Source organism: Myxine glutinosa, chromosome 6 (assembly GCF_964187855.1).
Source record: "Myxine glutinosa chromosome 6, kmMyxGlut1.1, whole genome shotgun sequence".
Classification (NCBI taxonomy): domain Eukaryota; kingdom Metazoa; phylum Chordata; class Myxini; order Myxiniformes; family Myxinidae; genus Myxine; species Myxine glutinosa.
This window is the reverse complement of record NC_136266.1, coordinates 79,447,721-79,472,363: the sequence shown is the minus strand read 5'-3', so window position 1 is coordinate 79,472,363 and position 24,643 is coordinate 79,447,721. Positions and strand designations below refer to the sequence as shown.

Genomic DNA, 24,643 nt, shown 5'->3' with positions numbered 1-24,643 from the left:
GTGAAAGTTTCATCGCTTTAGATTCTACTTTGTGAAGGAAGACAAAACTCTGCATCATATTCAGTCGGTAAGTCTTTGTTGTGAAAGAGGTTTTTTTCCTTTGATTATTGCTGTTTTTACAGCTTTCAAAAATGATGAAAGAAAGTATCCTCTTGGAGGAAAAAGGCCCTCCATTTTTGTCTTAAAACGTTTGTCTTATTCAACTTGACCTGAGGCGACAGTCGTTATGACACATGTGAAAATGTACGTTCCGAAATAGGAAACTAAATATCAGCAAACTGCTGTTTAGAAAAACAACTCATTTTCCATGGAAAACTCGTTGTAGTGAAGACCAATGCAACCAGAAAGCATCTGAAACTGCAAGCATCCGCTGAAAAGCCTGTGTGCGGCCGCTTTGTATTCAGACTTCTTATTGTTATTTTGTATGCGGAACATGGCAAAAACAGCCAAACAAATAAATAAAAACAAATGATTTTAGGTGACATTGACCTCTTGACCTCAAAAGCAATAGGCTTCATTGCCCCAAGGTGCAAACTTGACCTTTGACCGTTTCTTCCTGAAAGACAATCAGCTTCTAACCAATTCAGTGACCCAATATGCAAATGCTCAAAATGTCATGTCAATTTGTTGAAAATTGACAATTTACGTGACACTGACCATTGACCTTTTGACCAAATTATTGATTTGTATTCTCCATATTGCCATAATAAAGCTTTGTTGAAAATTTTGATTATTTAAACTCAAATGGTCAAAACGTTACGGTCTGGAAAGACGCACATATAGACAGAGACAAAAATACAGAAGTGACTGTGAAACCCTGTGCCCAGTGCGTGGGGGACAAGCTAATGGCAATCTTATGTAAGTTGTAGAATTTGCTCCACAAGTAACCCAAATATCAGATGAGTTTGAGAAATGTATGCTTTGTGGAGAATCATTGGAATAAGTATGTGGGGAACACTCCATAAAAAATGTACAACAAACCATTTATGATTGTAATTTTTGTCTCTTTGTCGGATAAAACAGATGCAGTATCTACCACAACAACACCAATGACTTCAACCCCTGAAGGTAATCTTTTTGCTGTTATTCAAACCTTAATGTGAGGAAAAATAATTATTTGATGAAATATGTTATTCGATGAATCACTCAAATTGTCATAATATGTCTTAAACTAGATAGATCTTAAATCTCCTCCAATGGTATCCATGGAAATCTCCACTCATGGCTTGCGGACTTCCTCTCTGGTCAGAGGCAACGTGTGGCCCTGAATGGATTTCTCTTATCTCCCCTACTGTTCTGGCTGGAGTTCCCCAAGGTAGGGTTCTGGGCCCTGCGCTATTTCTGGTCTTTAAGAATGATCTCTCCGACTCTCAGGAAAATCCTCTCCATCTCTTTGATGATGACTCCACTATCTGCCGCTCCATTCCTCATCCCTCAGATCGGCAGTCTGCAGCCTCCTCACTCTCTACAGACCTGGACAAAATCACAGACTGATCAAACAAGTGGAACATGTCTTTCAATCCTGACAAATCTCACACTCTTACTATGTCTCTCCGAAAATACCGACTGGAAAACCCTCCCATCTACTTTCTCAACAATCCTCTCCAATAAGTTCTGTCACTCAAGCTTTTCGGTCTCACTATCTGCCATGATCTTTCTTTGGAAAACCACATTTCCAAGCTGGCCTCCAAAGCCTGTCGCCGACTGGGCATCCTCCGTCGTGCGAAGTCTTTCCTTGGCACACCTGAGCTCCTCACCACATACAAGGCTTTCATCCGCAGCTCAATGGAATAGTGTTCCCCCCTCTGGGCCGTTGCTCCTGCCTCACACCTAGCTCGGGTTCACGCTGTTGAAACCAAAGCTTTCAGAATCATTGGAATCTCCTGCGATGAAGCTACCTCCGAGGGCCTTTCACTCACTCACTGCAGGCAGGTTGGTGGGCTTTCTGTCTTCTACCGACTCCTCTCCGGCCTTGCTCCCCAGCTCTCTCTGTGCTCTGTCCCCCTAATATTCGTACAGGTCGCACAAGATCTGCCAGCAACCCTCATATGGTTAAACTGCTAAAATATAGGCTCGCTGCTCACCTTCACTCTTTCATTCCCATTTTCTCCCGCCTCTGTAACAAACTCCCCCACTCCCTTCAATCCCACCCCTCCCTCCAGGTCTTTAAAACAGCTGTTCACCACCATCTCTTATCTTCCCCCATCCAAAACCTTGATCATTTCTACCCCCGCTAATTCACCCCAGATACACTTTTTTGAAATTCCAACTTCTTTCCTGAAAGTCCTTGCAGTGTTCATATGTTTTATACCTCTCCCACCTCCCCCCAAGCCCTCTCCCTCCCACATTTCTCTCGATGTCCCTGCTCTCAAATGTTGTGTTTGTGTCCTTCCCCCTCTCTCCCCATCTTGTCTGCCGCTCCACTTATTTTGTGTTTTATGTGTCGGTTTGACTTTTTGTGTGATTAATGTTAGCGCTTTCACGAGTCTCGATCTTGTATACAAAAAAAAAAAAATATATATATATATATATATATATATATATATGATTGATAGAGCGCACTTGTTGGAGCACATACCACTGCCAGACTGAACTGTTTACACTTTGTATCCACTGATAGGTCGAGTTTCAAATCCAGGGTATATACAGCTAAGAGGCGAGTGCGCATACCTCCAATCTGTCGTGCCATCACTTGGTAAATGGTAGGGTTTGTCCAAAGCAGATTTTCTGATGTAATTACACGGGAGCATTCTCATGAATGACCGTGATCGAATCACATCAAGGTTATTTGCACAATTGTAATGTCGCCCTAAAATTCCAGTTGCATCGTCATTTCAACGTCTTTAACCGAAATGCGCATCAGCTCGAAACATCAGTCATGATGGTGGAGGATGGGTTTGATGCGGGTGGACTGCTCCATCTTTCTAACCCCACACAAGGATAACATCAGATGCTTATTTTCTTTTCTACCGAGATCTAAAGTTACATTAAACATCACAAAATATATTATGTTATGCCTGATCGATTATGATTTGTGTTTTGATATAATATCTTAGTGATCATTCATACTGGCAAATTACATGTAAGCATATGTAAATATATTTTTCTTGTTTCATTTTCCAGCAAATTCTGTCCGTTTGGTTGGAGGAACTGGTCGATGTGAGGGTCGTGTGGAGGTGTTCTACCAGGGAGCCTGGGGCACTGTCTGTGATGATTCCTGGAGTATAACAGATGCACATGTGGTGTGTCGTCAACTTGGTTGTGGATCAGCCAGATCTTCCCCATGTTGTGCATCATTTGGACAAGGAACTGGTTCCATATTGATGGATGATGTGCATTGTACTGGTTCAGAATATTACATTTCAGATTGTTCACAACGGGGTTGGTACTCTCACAATTGTGGGCATGGTGAAGATGCGTCTGCTATTTGCCAAGGTACATGGTTTTACAGAACGAAAATAATTTCAAACTTTTTTTTAACGTTGCCAAAAATAATTGTTTAATCACAATAACTTCCAGAAAAGATAAAATATATATATCTCAGATAATTCTCTGTCTGCATTAATAACAATTTATGTAACTGTGAATAACGTGTTCTCAGGTAAAAAATCAATATCATTGCTGAAAAGAAAAATAACGTCTGTAATGATGAGAATTCAATCAGTAACCTTGATGAACTACATGCCATCTTGTTGGAAAATTATTGTATAATTATATTCCCTCAACATCCTTCATAATACACATCTTATCTTATCCCTTGAACAATTCCACTTTAGTTGCTGAAGCTATTGTCCTCTGTGAAGGCAACTATCTGAAATCTGATATGGAGGTTTTACACAGCAAGAATGGAGAGTTTATCTGATCAAGTGGTTTAATTTTTTTTTTTTTTAATCCTGGAGAGGGGAGGTCCCATTGATAGCCGCTTCGGATAACCACAGAGACCCATCACAAGAAATATTATTGGAAAAGATCATGCCATTTCAAATGCCTTTTTGATTGCTGAAGTTGAATATTTCTGATGTTGACTGAAAATCTTTATCTCAGTGAAGAATTTCAAAGCCAAAGATTACTGTGAAAGAGTCTTGTGCTCTATCAATTAGATATCCATTAGAAAAGCTCATCTGTCTTCGTAAGTAAAAGCTTCATCGCTTTAGATTCTAAATTATAAAGAAAGACAAAACTCTACATCTTGTTCAGTCTGTAAGTCATTGTTGTGAAAGAGGTTTTCACTTTGATTATTGTTATTTTTCCAGTTTATAAAAATGCTCAAAGAAAGTATCTGCTCTTGGAGGAAAAAGGCCCTCCATTTTTGTCTTAAAACGTTTGTCTTATTCAACTTCACCTGAGGCGACAGTCGTTATGACACATGTGAAAATGTACGGTCCGAAATAGGAAACTAAATATCAGCAAACTGCTGTTTAGAAAAACAACTCATTTTCCATGGAAAACTCGTTGTAGTGAAGACCAATGCAACCAGAAAGCATCTGAAACTGCAAGCATCCGCTGAAAAGCCTGTGTGCGTCCGCTTTGTATTCAGACTTCTTATTGTTATTTTGTATGCGGAACATGGCAAAAACAGCCAAACAAATAAATAAAAACAAATGATGTTAGGTGACATTGACCTCTTGACCTCAAAAGCAATAGGCTTCATTGCCCCAAGGTGCAAACTTGACCTTTGACCGTTTCTTCCTGAAAGACAATCAGCTTCTAACCAATTCAGTGACCCAATATGCAAATGCTCAAAATGTCATGTCAATTTGTTGAAAATTGACAATTTACGTGACACTGACCATTGACCTTTTGACCAAATTATTGATTTGTATTCTCCATATTGCCATAATAAAGCTTTGTTGAAAATTTTGATTATTTAAACTCAAATGGTAAAAACGTTATGGTCTGGAAAGACGCATATACAGACAGAGACAACAATACAGAAGTGACTGTGAAACCCTGTGCCCAGTGCGTGGGGGACAAGCTAATGGCAATCTTATGCAAGTTGTAGAATTTGCTCCACAAGTAACCCAAATATCAGATGAGTTTGAGAAATGTATGCTTTGTGGAGAATCATTGGAAAAAGTATGTGGGGAACACTCCATAAAAAATGTACAACAAACCATTTATAATTGTAATTTTTGTCTCTTTGTCGGATAAAACAGATGCAGTATCTACCACAACAACACCAATGACTTCATCCGCTGAAAAGCCTGTGTGCCCTGAAGGTAATCTTTTTGCTGTTATTCAAACCTTAATGTGAGGAAAAATAATTGATGAAATATGTTATTCGATGAATCACTCAAATTGTCATAATATGTCTTAAACTAGATAGATCTTAAATCTCCTACAATGGTATCCATGGAAATCTCCACTCATGGCTTGCGGACTTCCTCTCTGGTCAGAGGCAACGTGTGGCCCTGAATGGATTTCTCTCATCTCCCCTCCTGTTCTGGCTGGAGTTCCCCAAGGTAGCGTTCTGGGCCCTGCGCTATTTCTGGTCTTTAAGAATGATCTCTCCGACTCTCAGGAAAGTCCTCTCCATCTCTTTGCTGATGACTCCACTATCTGCCGCTCCATTCCTCATCCCTCAGATCGGCAGTCTGCAGCCTCCTCACTCTCTACAGACCTGGACAAAATCACAGACTGCTCAAACAAGTGGAACATGTCTTTCAATCCTGACAAATCTCACACTCTTACTATGTCTCTCCGAAAATACCGACTGGAAAACCCTCCCATCTACTTTCTCAACAATCCTCTCCAATAAGTTCTGTCACTCAAGCTTTTCGGTCTCACTATCTGCCATGATCTTTCTTTGGAAAACCACATTTCCAAGCTGGCCTCCAAAGCCTATCGCCGACTGGGCATCTTCCGTCGTGCGAAGTCTTTCCTTGGCACACCTGAGCTCCTCACCACATACAAGGCTTTCATCCGCAGCTCAATGGAATAGTGTTCCCCCCTCTGGGCCGTTGCTCCTGCCTGCAGTCTGCAGCCTCCTCACTCTCTACAGACCTGGACAAAATCACAGACTGCTCAAACAAGTGGAACATGTCTTTCAATCCTGACAAATCTCACACTCTTACTATGTCTCTCCGAAAATACCGACTGGAAAACCCTCCCATCTACTTTCTCAACAATCCTCTCCAATAAGTTCTGTCACTCAAGCTTTTCGGTCTCACTATCTGCCATGATCTTTCTTTGGAAAACCACATTTCCAAGCTGGCCTCCAAAGCCTGTCGCCGACTGGGCATCTTCCGTCGTGCGAAGTCTTTCCTTGGCACACCTGAGCTCCTCACCACATACAAGGCTTTCATCCGCAGCTCAATGGAATAGTGTTCCCCCCTCTGGGCCGATGCTCCTGCCTCACACCTAGCTCGGGTTCACGCTGTTGAAACCAAAGCTTTCAGAATCATTGGAATCTCCTGCGATGAAGCTACCTCCGAGGGCCTTTCACTCACTCACTGCAGGCAGGTTGGTGGGCTTTCTGTCTTCTACCGACTCCTCTCCGGCCTTGCTCCCCCAGCTCTCTCTGTGCTCTGTCCCCCTAATATTCGTACAGGTCGCACAAGATCTGCCAGCAACCCTCATATGGTTAAACTGCCAAAATATAGGCTCTCTGCTCACCTTCACTCTTTCATTCCCCTTTTCTCCCGCCTCTGTAACAAACTCCCCCACTCCCTTTAATCCCACCCCTCCCTCCAGGTCTTTAAAACAGCTGTTCACCACCATCTCTTATCTTCCCCCATCCAAAACCTTGATCATTTCTACCCCCGCTAATTCACCCCAGATACACTTTTTTTGAAATTCCAACTTCTTTCCTGAAAGTCCTTGCAGTGTTCATATGTTTTATACCTCTCCCACCTCCCCCCAAGCCCTCTCCCTCCCACATTTCTCTCGATGTCCCTGCTCTCAAATGTTGTGTTTGTGTCCTTCCCCCTCTCTCCCCATCTTGTCTGCCGCTCCCCTTATTTTGTGTTTTAGGTGTCGGTTTGACTTTTTGTGTGATTAATGTTAACGCTTTCACGAGCCTCGATGTTGTATACAAAAAATATATATATATATATATATATATATATATGATTGATAGAGCGCACTTGTTGGAGCACATACCACTGCCAGACTGAACTGTTTACGCTTTGTATCCACTGATAGGTCAAGTTTCAAATCCAGGGTATATACAGCTAAGAGGCGAGTGCGCATACCTCCAATCTGTCGTGCCATCACTTGGTAAATGGTAGGGTTTGTCCAAAGCAGATTTTCTGATGTAATTACACGGGAGCATTCTCATGAATGACCGTGATCGAATCACATCAAGGTTATTTGCACAATTGTAATGTCGCCCTAAAATTCCAGTTGCATCGTCATTTCAACGTCTTTAACCGAAATGCGCATCAGCTCGAAACATCAGTCACGATGGTGGAGGATGGGTTTGATGCGGGTGGACTGCTCCATCTTTCTAACCACACACAAGGATAACATCAGATGCTTATTTTCTTTTCTACCGAGATCTAAAGTTACATCAAACATCACAAAATATATTATGTTATGCCTGATCGATTATGATTTGTGTTTTGATATAATATCTTACAGTGATCATTCATACTGGCAAATTACATGTAAGCATATGTAAATATATTTTTCTTGTTTCATTTTCCAGCAAATTCTGTCCGTTTGGTTGGAGGAACTGGTCGATGTGAGGGTCGTGTGGAGGTGTTCTACCAGGGAGCCTATGGCACTGTCTGTGATGATTCCTGGAGTATAACAGATGCACATGTGGTGTGTCGTCAACTTGGTTGTGGATCAGCCAGATCTTCCCCATGTTGTGCATCATTTGGACGAGGAACTGGTTCCATATTGATGGATGATGTGCAATGTTCTGGTTCAGAATATTACCTTTCAGATTGTTCACAACGGGGTTGGTACTCTCACGATTGTGGGCATGGTGAAGATGCGTCTGTTATTTGCCAAGGTACGTGGTTTTACAGAAAGAGAAGAATTTCAAACTTCTTTTTTTATTTTGCCAAAAATAATTGTTTTATCACAATAACTTCCAGAAAAGATAAAATATATATATCTCAGATAATTCTCTGTCTGCATTAATAACAATTTATGTAACTGTGAATAACGTGTTCTCAGGTAAAAAATCAATATCATTGTTGAAAAGAAAAATAACGTCTGTAATGATGAGAATTCAATCAGTAACCTTGATGAACTACATGCCATCTTGTTGGAAAATTATTGTATAATTATATTCCCTCAACATCCTTCATAATACACATCTTATCTTATCCCTTGAACAATTCCACTTTAGTTGCTGAAGCTATTGTCCTCTGTGAAGGCAACTATCTGAAATCTGATATGGAGGTTTTACACAGAAAGAATGGAGAGTTTATCTGATCAAGTGGTTTAATTTTTTTTTTTTAAATCCTGGAGAGGGGAGGTCCCATTGATAGCCGCTTCGGATAACCACAGAGACCCATCACAAGAAATATTATTGGAAAAGATCATGCCATTTCAAATGCCTTTTTGATTGCTGAAGTTGAAGATTTCTGATGTTGACTGAAAATCTTTATCTCATAGAAAATTTAAAAACCAAAGATTACTGTGAAAGAGTCTTGTGCTCTATCAATTAGATATCCATTAGAATAGCTCATCTGTCTTCGTAAGTGAAAGTTTCATCGCTTTAGATGCTACTTTGTGAAGGAAGACAAAATTCTGCATCATATTCAGTCGGTAAGTCTTTGTTGTGAAAGAGGTTTTTCCTTTGATTATTTATTCCTGTTTTTACAGTTTTCAAAAATGATGAAAGAAAGTATCCTCTTGGAGGAAAAAGGCTGCCATTTCTGTCTTAAAACGTTTGGCTTATTCAACTTGACCTGAGGTGACATTCGTTCTGACACATGTGAAAATGTACGTTCCGAAATAGGAAACTAAATATCAGCAAATTGCGGTTTAGAAAAACAACTCATTTTCCATGGAAAACTCGTTGTGGTGAAGACAACTGCAACCAAAAAGCATCTGAAACTGCAAGCATCCGCTGAAAAGACTGTGTGCGTCCGCTTTGTATTCAGACTTCTTATTGTTATTTTGTATGCGGAACATGACAAAAACAGCCAAACAAATAAATAAAAACGTATGATTTTAGGTGGCATTGACCGCTTGACCTCAAAAGCAATAGGCTTCATTGCCCCAAGGTGCAAACTTGACCTTTGACCGTTTCTTCCTGAAAGACAATCAGCTTCTAACCAATTCAGTGACCCAATATGCAAATGCTCAAAATGTCATGTCAATTTGTTGAAAATTGACAATTTATGTGACACTGACCGTTGACCTTTTGACCAAATTATTGATTTGTATTCTCCATATTGCCATAATAAAGCTTTGTTGAAAATTTTGATTATTTAAACTCAAATGGTAAAAACGTTACGGTCTGGAAAGACGCACATACAGACAGAGACAAAAATACAGAAGTGACTGTGAAACCCTGTGCCCAGTGCGTGGGGGACAAGCTAATGGCAATCTTATGTAAGTTGTAGAATTTGCTCCACAAGTAACCCAAATATCAGACGAGTTTGAGAAATGTATGCTTTGAGTCGAATCATTGGAATAAGTATGTGGGGAACACCATAAAAAATGTACAACAAACCATTTATAATTGTAATTTTTGTCTCTTTGTCGGATAAAACAGATGCAGTATCGACCACAACAACACCAATTACTTCAATCCCTGAAGGTAATCTTTTTGTTGTTATTCAAACCTTAATGTGAGGAAAAATAATTATTTGATGAAATATGTTATTCGATGAATCACTCAAATTGTCATAATATGTCTTAAACTAGATAGATCTTAAATCTCCTCCTATGGTATCCATGGAAATCTCCACTCATGGCTTGCAGACTTCCTCTCTGGTCGCAGGCAACGTGTGGCCCTGAATGGATTTCTCTCATCTCCCCTTCCTGTTCTGGCTGGAGTTCCCCAAGGTAGTGTTCTGGGCCCTGTGCTATTTCTGGTCTTTATGAATGATCTCTCCGACTCTGGAAAATCCTCTCCATCTCTTTGCTGATGACTCCACTATCTGCCACTCCATTCCTCATCCCTCAGATCGGCAGTCTGCAGCCTCCTCACTCTCTACAGACCTGGACAAAATCACAGACTGCTCAAACAAGTGGAACATGTCTTTCAATACTGACAAATCTCACACTCTTACTATGTCTCTCCGAAAAGACCGACTGGAAAACCCTCCCATCTTCTTTCTCAACAATCCTCTCCAATAAGTTCTGTCGCTCAAACTTTTGGGTCTCACTATCTGCCATGATCTTTCTTGGGAAAACCACATTTCCAAGCTGGCCTCCAAAGCCTGTCGCCGACTGGGCATCCTCCGTCGTGCGAAGTCTTTCCTTGGCACACCTGAGCTCCTCACCATATACAAGGCTTTCATCCGCAGCTCAATGGAATACTGTTCCCCCCTCTGGGCCGTTGCTCCTGCCTCACACCTAGCTCGGGTTCACGCTGTTGAAACCAAAGCTTTCAGAATCATTGGAATATCCTGCGATGAAGCTAACTCCGAGGGCCTTTCACTCACTCACTGCAGGCAGGTTGGTGGTCTTTGTCTTCTACCGACTCCTCTCCGGCCTTGCTCCCCCAGCTCTCTCTGTGCTCTGTCCCCCTAATATTCGTACAGGTCGCACAAGATCTGCCAGCAACCCTCATATGGTTAAACTGCCAAAATATAGGCTCTCTGCTCACCTTCACTCTTTCATTCCCCTTTTCTCCCGCCTCTGTAACAAACTCCCCCACTCCCTTTAATCCCACCCCTCCCTCCAGGTCTTTAAAACAGCTGTTCACCACCATTTCTTATCTTCCCCCATCCAAAACCTTGATCATTTCTACCCCCGCTAATTCACCCCAGATACACTTTTTTTGAAATTCCAACTTCTTTCCTGAAAGTCCTTGCAGTGCTCATATGTTTTATACCTCTCCCACCTCCCCCCAAGCCCTCTCCCTCCCACATTTCTCTCGATGTCCCTGCTCTCAAATGTTGTGTTTGTGTCCTTCCCCCTCTCTCCCCATCTTGTCTGCCGCTCCCCTTATTTTGTGTTTTAGGTGTCGGTTTGACTTTTTGTGTGATTAATGTTAGCGCTTTCACGAGTCTCGATCTTGTATACAAAAATATATATATATATATATATATATATATATATATATATATATATATATATATATATATATATATATATATATATATATATATATATATATATATATATATATATATATATATGATTGATAGAGCGCACTTGTTGGAGCACATACCACTGCCAGACTGAACTGTTTACGCTTTGTATCCACTGATAGGTCAAGTTTCAAATCCAGGGTATATACAGCTAAGAGGCGAGTGCGCATACCTCCAATCTGTCGTGCCATCACTTGGTAAATGGTAGGGTTTGTCCAAAGCAGATTTTCTGATGTAATTACACGGGAGCATTCTCATGAATGACCGTGATCGAATCACATCAAGGTTATTTGCACAATTGTAATGTCGCCCTAAAATTCCAGTTGCATCGTCATTTCAACGTCTTTAACCGAAATGCGCATCAGCTCGAAACATCAGTCACGATGGTGGAGGATGGGTTTGATGCGGGTGGACTGCTCCATCTTTCTAACCCCACACAAGGATAACATCAGATGCATATTTTCTTTTCTACCGAGATCTAAAGTTACATTAAACATCACAAAATATATTATGTTATGCCTGATCGATTATGATTTGTGTTTTGATATAATATCTTACAGTGATCATTCATACTGGCAAATTACATGTAAGCATATGTAAATATATTTTTCTTGTTTCATTTTCCAGCAAATTCTGTCCGTTTGTTTGGAGGAACTGGTCGATGTGAGGGTCGTGTGGAGGTGTTCTACCAGGGAGCCTGGGGCACTGTCTGTGATGATTCCTGGAGTATAACAGATGCACATGTGGTGTGTCGTCAACTTGGTTGTGGATCAGCCAGATCTTCCCCATGTTGTGCATCATTTGGACGAGGAACTGGTTCCATATTGATGGATGATGTGCAATGTTCTGGTTCAGAATATTACCTTTCAGATTGTTCACAACGGGGTTGGTACTCTCACGATTGTGGGCATGGTGAAGATGCGTCTGTTATTTGCCAAGGTACGTGGTTTTACAGAAAGAGAAGAATTTCAAACTTCTTTTTTTACTTTGCCAAAAATAATTGTTTTATCACAATAACTTCCAGAAAAGATAAAATATATATATCTCAGATAATTCTCTGTCTGCATTAATAACAATTTATGTAACTGTGAATAACGTGTTCTCAGGTAAAAAATCAATATCATTGTTGAAAAGAAAAATAACGTCTGTAATGATGAGAATTCAATCAGTAACCTTGATGAACTACATGCCATCTTGTTGGAAAATTATTGTATAATTATATTCCCTCAACATCCTTCATAATACACATCTTATCTTATCCCTTGAACAATTCCACTTTAGTTGCTGAAGCTATTGTCCTCTGTTAAGGCAACTATCTGAAATCTGATATGGAGGTTTTACACAGAAAGAATGGAGAGTTTATCTGATTAAGTGGTTTAATTTTTTTTTTTTAAATCCTGGAGAGGGGAGGTCCCATTGATAGCCGCTTCGGATAACCACAGAGACCCATCACAAGAAATATTATTGGAAAAGATCATGCCATTTCAAATGCCTTTTTGATTGCTGAAGTTGAAGATTTCTGATGTTGACTGAAAATCTTTATCTCATAAAAAATTTAAAAACCAAAGATTACTGTGAAAGAGTCTTGTGCTCTATCAATTAGATATCCATTAGAATAGCTCATCTGTCTTCGTAAGTGAAAGTTTCATCGCTTTAGATGCTACTTTGTGAAGGAAGACAAAATTCTGCATCATATTCAGTCGGTAAGTCTTTGTTGTGAAAGAGGTTTTTCCTTTGATTATTTATTGCTGTTTTTACAGTTTTCAAAAATGATGAAAGAAAGTATCCTCTTGGAGGAAAAAGGCTGCCATTTCTGTCTTAAAACGTTTGGCTTATTCAACTTGACCTGAGGTGACATTCGTTCTGACACATGTGAAAATGTACGTTCCGAAATAGGAAACTAAATATCAGCAAATTGCGGTTTAGAAAAACAACTCATTTTCCATGGAAAACTCGTTGTGGTGAAGACAACTGCAACCAAAAAGCATCTGAAACTGCAAGCATCCGCTGAAAAGACTGTGTGCGTCCGCTTTGTATTCAGACTTCTTATTGTTATTTTGTATGCGGAACATGACAAAAACAGCCAAACAAATAAATAAAAACGTATGATTTTAGGTGGCATTGACCTCTTGACCTCAAAAGCAATAGGCTTCATTGCCCCAAGGTGCAAACTTGACCTTTGACCGTTTCTTCCTGAAAGACAATCAGCTTTTAACCAATTCAGTGACCCAATATGCAAATGCTCAAAATGTCATGTCAATTTGTTGAAAATTGACAATTTATGTGACACTGACCGTTGACCTTTTGACCAAATTATTGATTTGTATTCTCCATATTGCCATAATAAAGCTTTGTTGAAAATTTTGATTATTTAAACTCAAATGGTAAAAACGTTACGGTCTGGAAAGACGCACATACAGACAGAGACAAAAATACAGAAGTGACTGTGAAACCCTGTGCCCAGTGCGTGGGGGACAAGCTAATGGCAATCTTATGTAAGTTGTAGAATTTGCTCCACAAGTAACCCAAATATCAGACGAGTTTGAGAAATGTATGCTTTGAGTAGAATCATTGGAATAAGTATGTGGGGAACACTCCATAAAAAATGTACAACAAACCATTTATAATTGTAATTTTTGTCTCTTTGTCGGATAAAACAGATGCAGTATCGACCACAACAACACCAATGACTTCAATCCCTGAAGGTAATCTTTTTGTTGTTATTCAAACCTTAATGTGAGGAAAAATAATTATTTGATGAAATATGTTATTCGATGAATCACTCAAATTGTCATAATATGTCTTAAACTAGATAGATCTTAAATCTCCTCCTATGGTATCCATGGAAATCTCCACTCATGGCTTGCGGACTTCCTCTCTGGTCGCAGGCAACGTGTGGCCCTGAATGGATTTCTCTCATCTCCCCTTCCTGTTCTGGCTGGAGTTCCCCAAGGTAGTGTTCTGGGCCCTGTGCTATTTCTGGTCTTTATGAATGATCTCTCCGACTCTGGAAAATCCTCTCCATCTCTTTGCTGATGACTCCACTATCTGCCACTCCATTCCTCATCCCTCAGATCGGCAGTCTGCAGCCTCCTCACTCTCTACAGACCTGGACAAAATCACAGACTGCTCAAACAAGTGGAACATGTCTTTAAATCCTGACAAATCTCACACTCTTACTATGTCTCTCCGAAAAGACCGACTGGAAAACCCTCCCATCTTCTTTCTCAACAATCCTCTCCAATAAGTTCTGTCGCTCAAACTTTTGGGTCTCACTATCTGCCATGATCTTTCTTGGGAAAACCACATTTCCAAGCTGGCCTCCAAAGCCTGTCGCCGACTGGGCATCCTCCGTCGTGCGAAGTCTTTCCTTGGCACACCTGAGCTCCTCACCATATACAAGGCTTTCATCCGCAGCTCAATGGAATACTGTTCCCCCCTCTGGGCCGTTGCTCTTGCCTCACACCTAGCTCGGGTTCACGCTGTTGAAACCAAAGCTTTCAGAATCATTGGAATATCCTGCGATGAAGCTAACTCCGAGGGCCTTTCACTCACTCACTGCAGGCAGGTTGGTGGTCTTTGTCTTCTACCGACTCCTCTCCGGCCTTGCTCCCCCAGCTCTCTCTGTGCTCTGTCCCCCTAATATTCGTACAGGTCGCACAAGATCTGCCAGCAACCCTCATATGGTTAAACTGCCAAAATATAGCCTCTTTGCTCACCTTCACTCTTTCATTCCCCTTTTCTCCTGCCTCTGTAACAAACTCCCCCACTCCCTTTAATCCCACCCCTCCCTCCAGGTCTTTAAAACAGCTGTTCACCACCATCTCTTATCTTCCCCCATCCAAAACCTTGATCATTTCTACCCCCGCTAATTCACCCCAGATACACTTTTTTTGAAATTCCAACTTCTTTCCTGAAAGTCCTTGCAGTGCTCATATGTTTTATACCTCTCCCACCTCCCCCCAAGCCCTCTCCCTCCCACATTTCTCTCGATGTCCCTGCTCTCAAATGTTGTGTTTGTGTCCTTCCCCCTCTCTCCCCATCTTGTCTGCCGCTCCCCTTATTTTGTGTTTTAGGTGTCGGTTTGACTTTTTGTGTGATTAATGTTAGCGCTTTCACGAGTCTCGATCTTGTATACAAATATATATATATATATATATATATATATATATATATATATATATGATTGATAGAGCGCACTTGTTGGAGCACATACCACTGCCAGACTGAACTGTTTACGCTTTGTATCCACTGATAGGTCGAGTTTCAAATCCAGGGTATATACTGCTAAGAGGCGAGTGCGCATACCTCCAATCTGTCGTGCCATCACTTGGTAAATGGTAGGGTTTGTCCAAAGCAGATTTTCTGATGTAATTACACGGGAGCATTCTCATGAATGACCGTGATCGAATCACATCAAGGTTATTTGCACAATTGTAATGTCACCCTAAAATTCCAGTTGCATCGTCATTTCAACGTCTTTAACCGAAATGCGCATCAGCTCGAAACATCAGTCACGATGGTGAAGGATGGGTTTGATGCGGGTGGACTGCTCCATCTTTCTAACCCCACACAAGGATAACATCAGATGCTTATTTTCTTTCCTACCGAGATCTAAAGTTACATTAAACATCACAAAATATATTATGTTATGCCTGATCGATTATGATTTGTGTTTTGATATAATATCTTACAGTGATCATTCATACTGGCAAATTACATGTAAGCATATGTAAATATATTTTTCTTGTTTCATTTTCCAGCAAATTCTGTCCGTTTGGTTGGAGGAACTGGTCGATGTGAGGGTCGTGTGGAGGTGTTCTACCAGGGAGCCTGGGGCACTGTCTGTGATGATTCCTGGAGTATAACAGATGCACATGTGGTGTGTCGTCAACTTGGTTGTGGATCAGCCAGATCTTCCCCATGTTGTGCATCATTTGGACAAGGAACTGGTTCCATATTGATGGATGATGTGCATTGTACTGGTTCAGAATATTACATTTCAGATTGTTCACAACGGGGTTGGTACTCTCACAATTGTGGGCATGGTGAAGATGCGTCTGCTATTTGCCAAGGTACGTGGTTTTACAGAACGAAAAGAATTTCAAACTTTTTTTTTACTTTGCCAAAAATAATTGTTTAATCACAATAACTTCCAGAAAAGATAAAATATATATATATATACATATATATACATATATCTCAGATAATTTTCTGTCTGCATTAATAACAATTTATGCAACTGTGAATAACGTGTTCTCAGGTAAAAAATCAATATCATTGCTGAAAAGAAAAATAACGTCTGTAATGATGAGAATTCAATCAGTAACCTTGATGAACTACATGCCATCTTGTTGGAAAATTATTGTATAATTATATTCCCTCAACATCCTTCATAATACACATCTTATCTTATCCCTTGAACAATTCCACTTTAGTTGCTGAAGCTATTGTCCTCTGTGAAGGCAACTATCTGAAATCTGATATGGAGGTTTTACACAGCAAGAATGGAGAGTTTATCTGATCAAGTGGTTTAATTTTTTTTTTTAAAATCCTGGAGAGGGGAGGTCCCATTGATAGCCGCTTCGGATAACCACAGAGACCCATCACAAGAAATATTATTGGAAAAGATCATGCCATTTCAAATGCCTTTTTGATTGCTGAAGTTGAATATTTCTGATGTTGACTGAAAATCTTTATCTCAGTGAAGAATTTCAAAGCCAAAGATTACTGTGAAAGAGTCTTGTGCTCTATCAATTAGATATCCATTAGAATAGCTCATCTGTCTTCGTAAGTAAAAGCTTCATCGCTTTAGATTCTAAATTATAAAGAAAGACAAAACTCTACATCTTGTTCAGTCTGTAAGTCATTGTTGTGAAAGAGGTTTTCACTTTGATTATTGTTATTTTTCCAGTTTATAAAAATGCTCAAAGAAAGTATCTGCTCTTGGAAGACAAAGACTTCCATTTTGTCGAATAACGTTTGTCTTGATCAAAGTGATATTTTGACCTGACAGATATTTTTTATCGGATATTCTCATCTTTCCGTGATCGTAAAAATTCATGTTCCAAAATAGTAAACAAAATATCAGCAAACTACTGTTTGGAAAAATACCTTTCACATTTTCATGAAGAACTCGATGTTATGAAGAGAAATGCAATGTAAATCTGATGCAAGTTGTACAATCTGCTCCACAAGTAACCCTGCATATCGCACGAGTTTGAGAAATGCTTGGTTTGTGTAGAATCATTGGATTAAATATGTCGGATAATTGTGGATCATAAAAAATGTCCAACAAACCTTTTATATTTGTAATTTTGTCTCTTTGTCAGGTAACACAGATAATGATTTGGTCAACAATACGACACCAACACCCACTGAAGGTAATCTTTTGGCTTTGTATCAAACCTTAGTGTGAGTAAAAAACTTATTTCATGAAATAAGTTACGAGATGAATCATTGAAATTGTCATAACAAGTCTTAAATCGGATTATATATTGCTTGGTTTATGTAGAATCATTGGAACAAGTGTATCTGGAACAATGCATAAACATGTACAACAAACCTTTAAAATGTGTAATTTTGTCTCTTTGTCGGGTAACACAGATGTTTGGTGGAACATGATGACACCAACACCTCCTGAAGGTAATCTTTTTGCTTTGGATCAAACCTTAGTGTGAGTAAAAAAAACTTTCATGAAAGAAATCATTAAATGAATCCCTTAAATTGTCATAACAGGTTTTAAAATAGATTATATTTTGTGAAATGTTCTTTTGAGTAAATTTATTGATGAATTGCTATATTTGATCTCCTTTTGTATGTAATCAATGAAATGTTAAATAGAACAAACCTGGCTTTTCTTCTTCAACTTAATCATCTTGTCCTGAAGAACACGAATAATTGAGAGCAGCATTTGGTGGGCAAATTAGCCTGCTCGTTGCATCATCGCTGAAATACAGTGAGAGGATATACACTGTGAAACTGCTGTTTGAATACAGATTATTTTTATGTTTTTGGCATACAAACATCATCTGTTTTAAAATGTGCCATTGTTTCTTTAAAAGGTGCCACACATTAATTATATGATCAGCTGGGGGAGCAACTGTGATGACTGCAATAGAACCCACTTAATTAAAGGAGTACAAAAACGGCGCTGAACCTGAGACTAGTGTTATGACATTAATCCAGCCAGGAACACACCAGACAAACCAAAGTGTGACAAAGGCAGGGGCGGATCCAGGAATTTAAAGATGGGGGGGTGCATGAAGCGATAGCGCTGGGGGGGGGGGGGCACAGGGGGGTCTGGGGGTCCTCCCCTAGGAGATTTTTTAAAATTGATCGTCAGAAACGGCATTTCGTGCATTCTTGGAAGTTTCTGCAGTTCCTTGTGTTCTTCCCTGGTCCAACAGTTCGACAGATTCGCGATGACATGGTCAGATAGAGGAACTGGTGAAACGACTTGCTCAGCTGTTCCTTCTGCTATAAATTGATGAATTTTGTAGGTGTGTGTGTGTGTGTGTGTATGTATGTGTGTGTGTGTGTGTGTTGTGCATGCGTGCGGCATGTTTTTTGTGTAGTTCTACTGGAGCTTTCTGATATGGAATTTCTGATTTGTGTAGTTCTCGCGAAATGATTGTTAGGATCTCCTGAGTTAATTAGGCTAATTAATTACAAAGAATCCAGAAGAATTCCCATGTTTCTAAACGCACGCCATGTTAAGGTATATGGAGCAGCTTAATAGGTCCTTCCATGGCATGCCATTCTCATTACTAAATAAATAACAAAAACAATGATAATATTTTACAAAGCATTTATTCCAACTCAAGCACTATAGCAGGCAGGTATGCTGCAAGGCCATGAAAGGCGATGAAAATTTGGTCCATTTGGACCAACGGGCTCACTAGTCGTTATAAAAGACCTGTGCACTCCCATAGTGTGAAATGATGGCGATGACAGACTGTGTGCTGGGCAAAGCCCGGCACCGCCATGCGGCAAGGTTGTGAAGCTCAAGGCAGGGGGTCTCCCCACAAAAGATAGGATAGCGATAGGACAGCGGAATGTGAATTATTTTATTCATCGTAAATTATGCTATTTTGGAATAGACGGCGCTTGTGTTTCTGAATGAAAATGTCACATACATCATGTGGGGATATGATGAAGTCATGGTGTATGTTCATGAGGGCCAGCGATGCCATCCGACTTTCTCCCATGGAATATCTTAGGTAGGTCTTCAGACGACGTAGGCAAGAAAATGAGCTTTCGGCCTCACAGGAGCCTACAGGGAGAGTGCATCCAATATGGAGTAGGACTTTGATGGATGGAAATTCGTCTCCATCCACTGTGCAGAAACAATCCATGAATGTGTTTGGAAGCGTGTTGTTGGGCTTCCTTCTCCAAAACATCTGCCAGTCTCTAAGCTCATTTATCAGTCCTGCTGGATGTTCCATGTCGTTTTTCCAACGCAACAGCTTCTGATGTAGGGCTGGAATGTCGCAGGTATCGGCGATTATTGCGGATGGCATCAGCAGAAACAGATCACTACCTTCCCGATTTTCAGCACAGAATCGGGTGTCCATTTCCTGGCTGAGGTGGTCGAGTCTGTAGAACAGCAAGGGAGTATTGGCGGCAGTGTTTGGACGATGTATTTGTCGTTTTACAACTCTCGGCATTGTGACATCACCTCCTACAGATTATATCATGGCCTTGGCATGATCGAACCACAGAGAGAATTAAGTTTCTGCATTTGACCGTAGTTGAGTGAGCGCGTCCTTCTTGTCGTCACTCATAGAGTATACCTCCAGCACATCCATGCTGTTGCGTTGCAGCTTGTGGGCAAGACCTTTTAAAGTATGTAGGCTGTTCTTCACTGAAATGAATACAACAACAAACTGAAAAGACGTCAGTGAACTCAGAATTCCCTGTGCAGACACGCGGCTATCACGGTCCCACCCCCAGGAATTCTCATCACCGTCGGGATTTACAATCCTGTCCAAACAAATACAGACAAATGGATATAACTCTTCGACTGTCTCGTAACAAGTATGTGTCTCCACCCTCCTCGTCTTGCACAGACCTTTCAGTTTTTTTGCTGAGGTTTCCTCTTCTTGCTCAGATAAGGTCTTTTCAAGGTACTGTTGGCTCTTGGGTGAGTTCTTGAAAAATCTAGACGTTAGTGAACTCAGAATTCCCTGTGCAGACACGCGGCTATCACGGTCCCACCCCCAGGAATTCTCATCACCGTCGGGATTTACAATCCTGTCCAAACAAATACAGACAAATGGATATAACTCTTCGACTGTCTCGTAACAAGTATGTCTCCACCCACCTCGTCTTGCACAGACCTTTCAGTTTTTTTGCTGAGGTTTCCTCTTCTTGCTCAGATAAGGTCTTTTCAAGGTACTGTTGGCTCTTGGGTGAGTTCTTGAAAAATCTATAAAGCTCATTAATGGTATCAATCATATTGCGAACCATGGATAGTCTACACACTGCTGCGATTGACAAATTTAGCACATGACTGTTGTAGTGAGTGTAGAGCGCCAAAGGCTGGACAGCTTTAATCTGCGCTTGAGTTCTGATTCTGGATGACGCCATTGATGATGCACCGTCATAGCTTTGCCCTCTTGCCTTACTGATGTCCACACCTCTTCTGAATAAACAATCTATGATGGCCTTTCCTATGGCTTCCCCAGTAGTTATCTCTAGCTCTACGAAATCAAAGAATACTTCTTTAACTGAAGGTTGTGAGGCCAGGGTGTCGAGGAACCGGAGTGAAATACTGAGAATTTCATGGTTGGAATGAAGCTCCGTTACCTCATCACCTATGATGGTTTTAAAATCCTCCCTCCTTCAAACACTTGGTCAGTTCATCTCTAATCTGGCTACCAATGATCTCTATCACTTCGTTCTGGATGGTCTTGGAGGTACAGTGAGCATTCTTGTTGCTACTCAGCAGATGCTCCCATAAGATCTCATCGTTTTCAGCAATGTGAGTCAAAATGGTGAGAAAATTTCCTTTGTTTGAGATATCATCACATTTCAGTGAATTGTCGTCTCAATGTCCCCTGAGTGCTATGTTCTGCAGACCGCAGGGCAGCACCACACCGACAATTTGTCGGAGGATGTGTAGATTTTTTTCATAGTTCAATTTGTTCTGCTCGGAAATCAAATATGATATTCTGTGGGTCGGATTTCGGACACTTTCCATCAAATCATTAGCAGCAAGCATAGCTTGTTTATGGTAGTTCAGTGAATCGTGTGTCGCCAGTGCACCATCTGTACCAGTTGCTTTCCGTAGGTTGGTTAAGGGTGATCGAACTAGCACCCCTGACTTAATTTGATCATTTTTTGGAGGGAACATAAACACAGAACTTACACATCCCACCTCCAAGTACAGAACTGTAAGCCAACCATTTGTAACGACCGAGCCACTCTCTGCGAAAATTCAGCACATATGAACCATTTTGTCCCTTACGGTTGATCCGTTGAACACACAGGGAATCAAAATTTTGTGGGCAGTGATGCTCGTTGAAGCACTTGATTTTCTCGTCACCCGGAAGCGACTCAATACGAACATTATCGGCCACAATATCACCGACATCATAAGCTGGCGGGGCCTGTTTGCCTTCCAACACAGGCACTGATTTGTCGTTTGTTGCATCACTCACTTTAAGAGTGTTTGTATTGCCAAGGGGATCGGAAGATGTGGTTGCTTCATTACGGCGTACTCGTACCTCGGGTTGGGCTTCAGTTGCTGGTGCTGCTGCAGGCCTACCCAGTGGGTGTTGTGCCTCATCTGTTGTTATAGTATGGTCTGTCGCAGAGATGGACGAAAAGAAGTCCGTAATCTTCCTTTTTTTTGGATCTTCCATGACACTCACTCGTTTTGACCTTTTTCTTAAGACAAAGTAAGTGATCCGATGTTTGTCGATATGATACCTCTGTAGACCGCATTGACCAGTTTCCTCAGCGCTCAGCAATGCATTATTGGATGGACGAGTCCACTAACGTGCTCGACGAGGGGTGTTGACTATAGGATTGTACTATTGTGAACGTACTACACGTAAGAGCGATTTAATGAACTCGTCGACATAGCACATGAGTATCGATCCTGCACACACACGAATAATTGACACAAACATGAAGAGAAATTTGAATTCTGCGCAAACTGTACTGCAACCATTATAATTGTGTTCCGCTGTAAACGAGTTTCAATGTAATGCTGTATATTTATGCTCCGCCCATGTTTGCCTCATGCATATCATGCTCCACCCATGTTTTCCTCATCACATATTCAATTCATGCTCCACCCATGTGTTGCGTCATCGCCACGGCATTATCTTCAAGCCATATCCGCTGGAGTGGCTGCTGCTGATTATTTCGCTTTGGACGGTGGATTTATGTGATGAAAGTATGGTTGTTTATCGTCGCACTTGGAGTGTTTTATAATAAAGCAAAAGTGATTTAAAACCTCTGAGCATTGGTAATCTGCCTGGAACGTTCCTTGTTCAAAATCATCTGGACACGAGGGCTGTTCCAGGATATTCATAGCTTATAATTTATCAAAAATCCAGAGGGGGGGGGGGGGGTGTGCACCCCCTGCACCCTCATCCTGGATCGAGGATCGAGGGGGGGGGTGCGCGCACCCCCTGAACCCCCACCCTGGATCCGCCCCTGTAAGGTGGGGGAGTTTTGGTGGCCCGTCCATTAGAGTGGCGCAGGAAGGCACGTACATAATTGTCAGCTCCTTGTATTCATTCAGCTTGTACTGGCTTGTACTTGATTGTGCTGGGTTGTACTGCACTCGATTTGCTTTGCACTGCGAAGTCCAAAGGACAGGCGTACTACCTCACCTGGCTGTTTGGCCCTTGCTCATCTTCCTACACATCTCTGGGGAATGTCTTGCATAAGCTGTATGCACCGTGTCATAGATGCCGTAACATTGGCCACGCTGCAGCCAGCCACTTGAACCCTCCTGCCGATGGCTGAGGCCATAATGATGCCATGTGCTGACTGCCCGGTATTGCCAGTCACCAACTTTCTGGCCACATGGCCTGAAAGACATAAAGAGAGGGAGTAAAAGGAAAGCACACCACGGGGAAGAAGAAAAAGGCTTACAGAACATCCTGAGCACGAAGGAGAGGACACAATCATAGAGCATGTGAAGAAGAAGAATAAAAAGGGAGGACAAAACCAGGTTTGACAGGGAAACAGGAGTCTCTATGAGCAAACAATCCTGCCAGCAGTAATTTGGAATATTAAGGGAGATTTATTTGAACATCGAGTATGAAATAACGAAATAATCAACCCCCCTCTTTCACCCCAAATCCATTTTCGTAACAAAAGCAAACCCTTCACACACTGCAGTCAGCTATGATATCATAGTCAGGTGAACATATTTCAGGATTCCCACAAAACCAATCCAGCAGAATGAAACGGCAATAAATCTGCAATCCATAGTTTAGAGTATTAGACACTTGCACCTCTTGTGTCAGTGTGATGTGATGGAGATGGTAGTCTTTACCCACCCCATTTACTGGATTGGTCAACATCACAGGGAAAGGATGAATAGGGATAAAAACATTATTTTTAGATACCAAAGACAATCTTTTGTTCCACAAGAGAACACAGCAAACTGCTTCAAACAAATGAACATTCCTGAATTTCAAGCAAGATAAAGCATGAAGTAAAATTTCAATCTCAGTATTGCCCAAGTTCAATGTATGACATGAATTGTGATGCTTTGAATAAAAGTTAGCAACTTCTTTCCAATATCAATGAAGCTGCATTACTGTGGGAAATATTCTTCCTCTCACTATGCTCAGGATATTTTGGTGGAACTGCCATCACACACACGTTTTAGTTATTATACCCATTATACAAAATATATAAAATTATATTGATGGTACGGGATGGATTACGGGATACTTTTGGGTCCAGGGTCACATGTTATGCTGGTCTATGTCCTCTTGCTACAGGTTTCCTTCAAGATAGGTGGGTGCCTCTTTATATAAAGAAGTTAATTTCCATAATCAACTGGCTTGTTGTTGTTGTTGTTGTTGCTGTTGCTCTGTTCTGTAAATGTACACCTTCATGGTTGCCATTCATTTCCTATAACGTTCTTTGATATGCACATACAGAAAACCTTTGAATGTAGATGTGTTTATTGTGTGGGAGATGTTGAATCAGACCGCAAGCACACATTGAGGAAGCAAACATTTTCCCTGGATGTCAATGAGTGGCCAAGACTACCAGAAGCCTTGCTACTCACAGTTCATGCAGGAATTTGTAATTAGTTCAGGATGCCAACAATAACTCACTACTCTTCTCAAAGATCACCATGGGAACTTTAACGTCCACCAACTACTGCGATTAGATGGTACGTAAATTGTGATGTCCATCCGAAGGATGTCCACCAGGGC

At 41.0% G+C, this 24,643-nt stretch overlaps 1 protein-coding gene across 1 annotated transcript in view; it reads left to right on the top strand.

Annotated features, from left to right (window-relative positions):
- Positions 1-24,643, top strand: part of LOC137430000 (scavenger receptor cysteine-rich domain-containing protein DMBT1-like) — a 134,862-nt gene that overhangs the window by 32,585 nt on the left and 77,634 nt on the right. The window contains exons 7-14 of the mRNA XM_078781051.1: positions 1,024-1,068; positions 3,124-3,435; positions 5,157-5,219; positions 7,649-7,960; positions 11,853-12,164; positions 15,989-16,300; positions 17,558-17,608; positions 17,832-17,870. Of these exons, the coding sequence (XP_078637177.1) occupies positions 1,024-1,068; positions 3,124-3,435; positions 5,157-5,219; positions 7,649-7,960; positions 11,853-12,164; positions 15,989-16,300; positions 17,558-17,608; positions 17,832-17,870 (1,446 nt within the window). The remainder of the gene's footprint in view (positions 1-1,023; positions 1,069-3,123; positions 3,436-5,156; positions 5,220-7,648; positions 7,961-11,852; positions 12,165-15,988; positions 16,301-17,557; positions 17,609-17,831; positions 17,871-24,643) is intronic.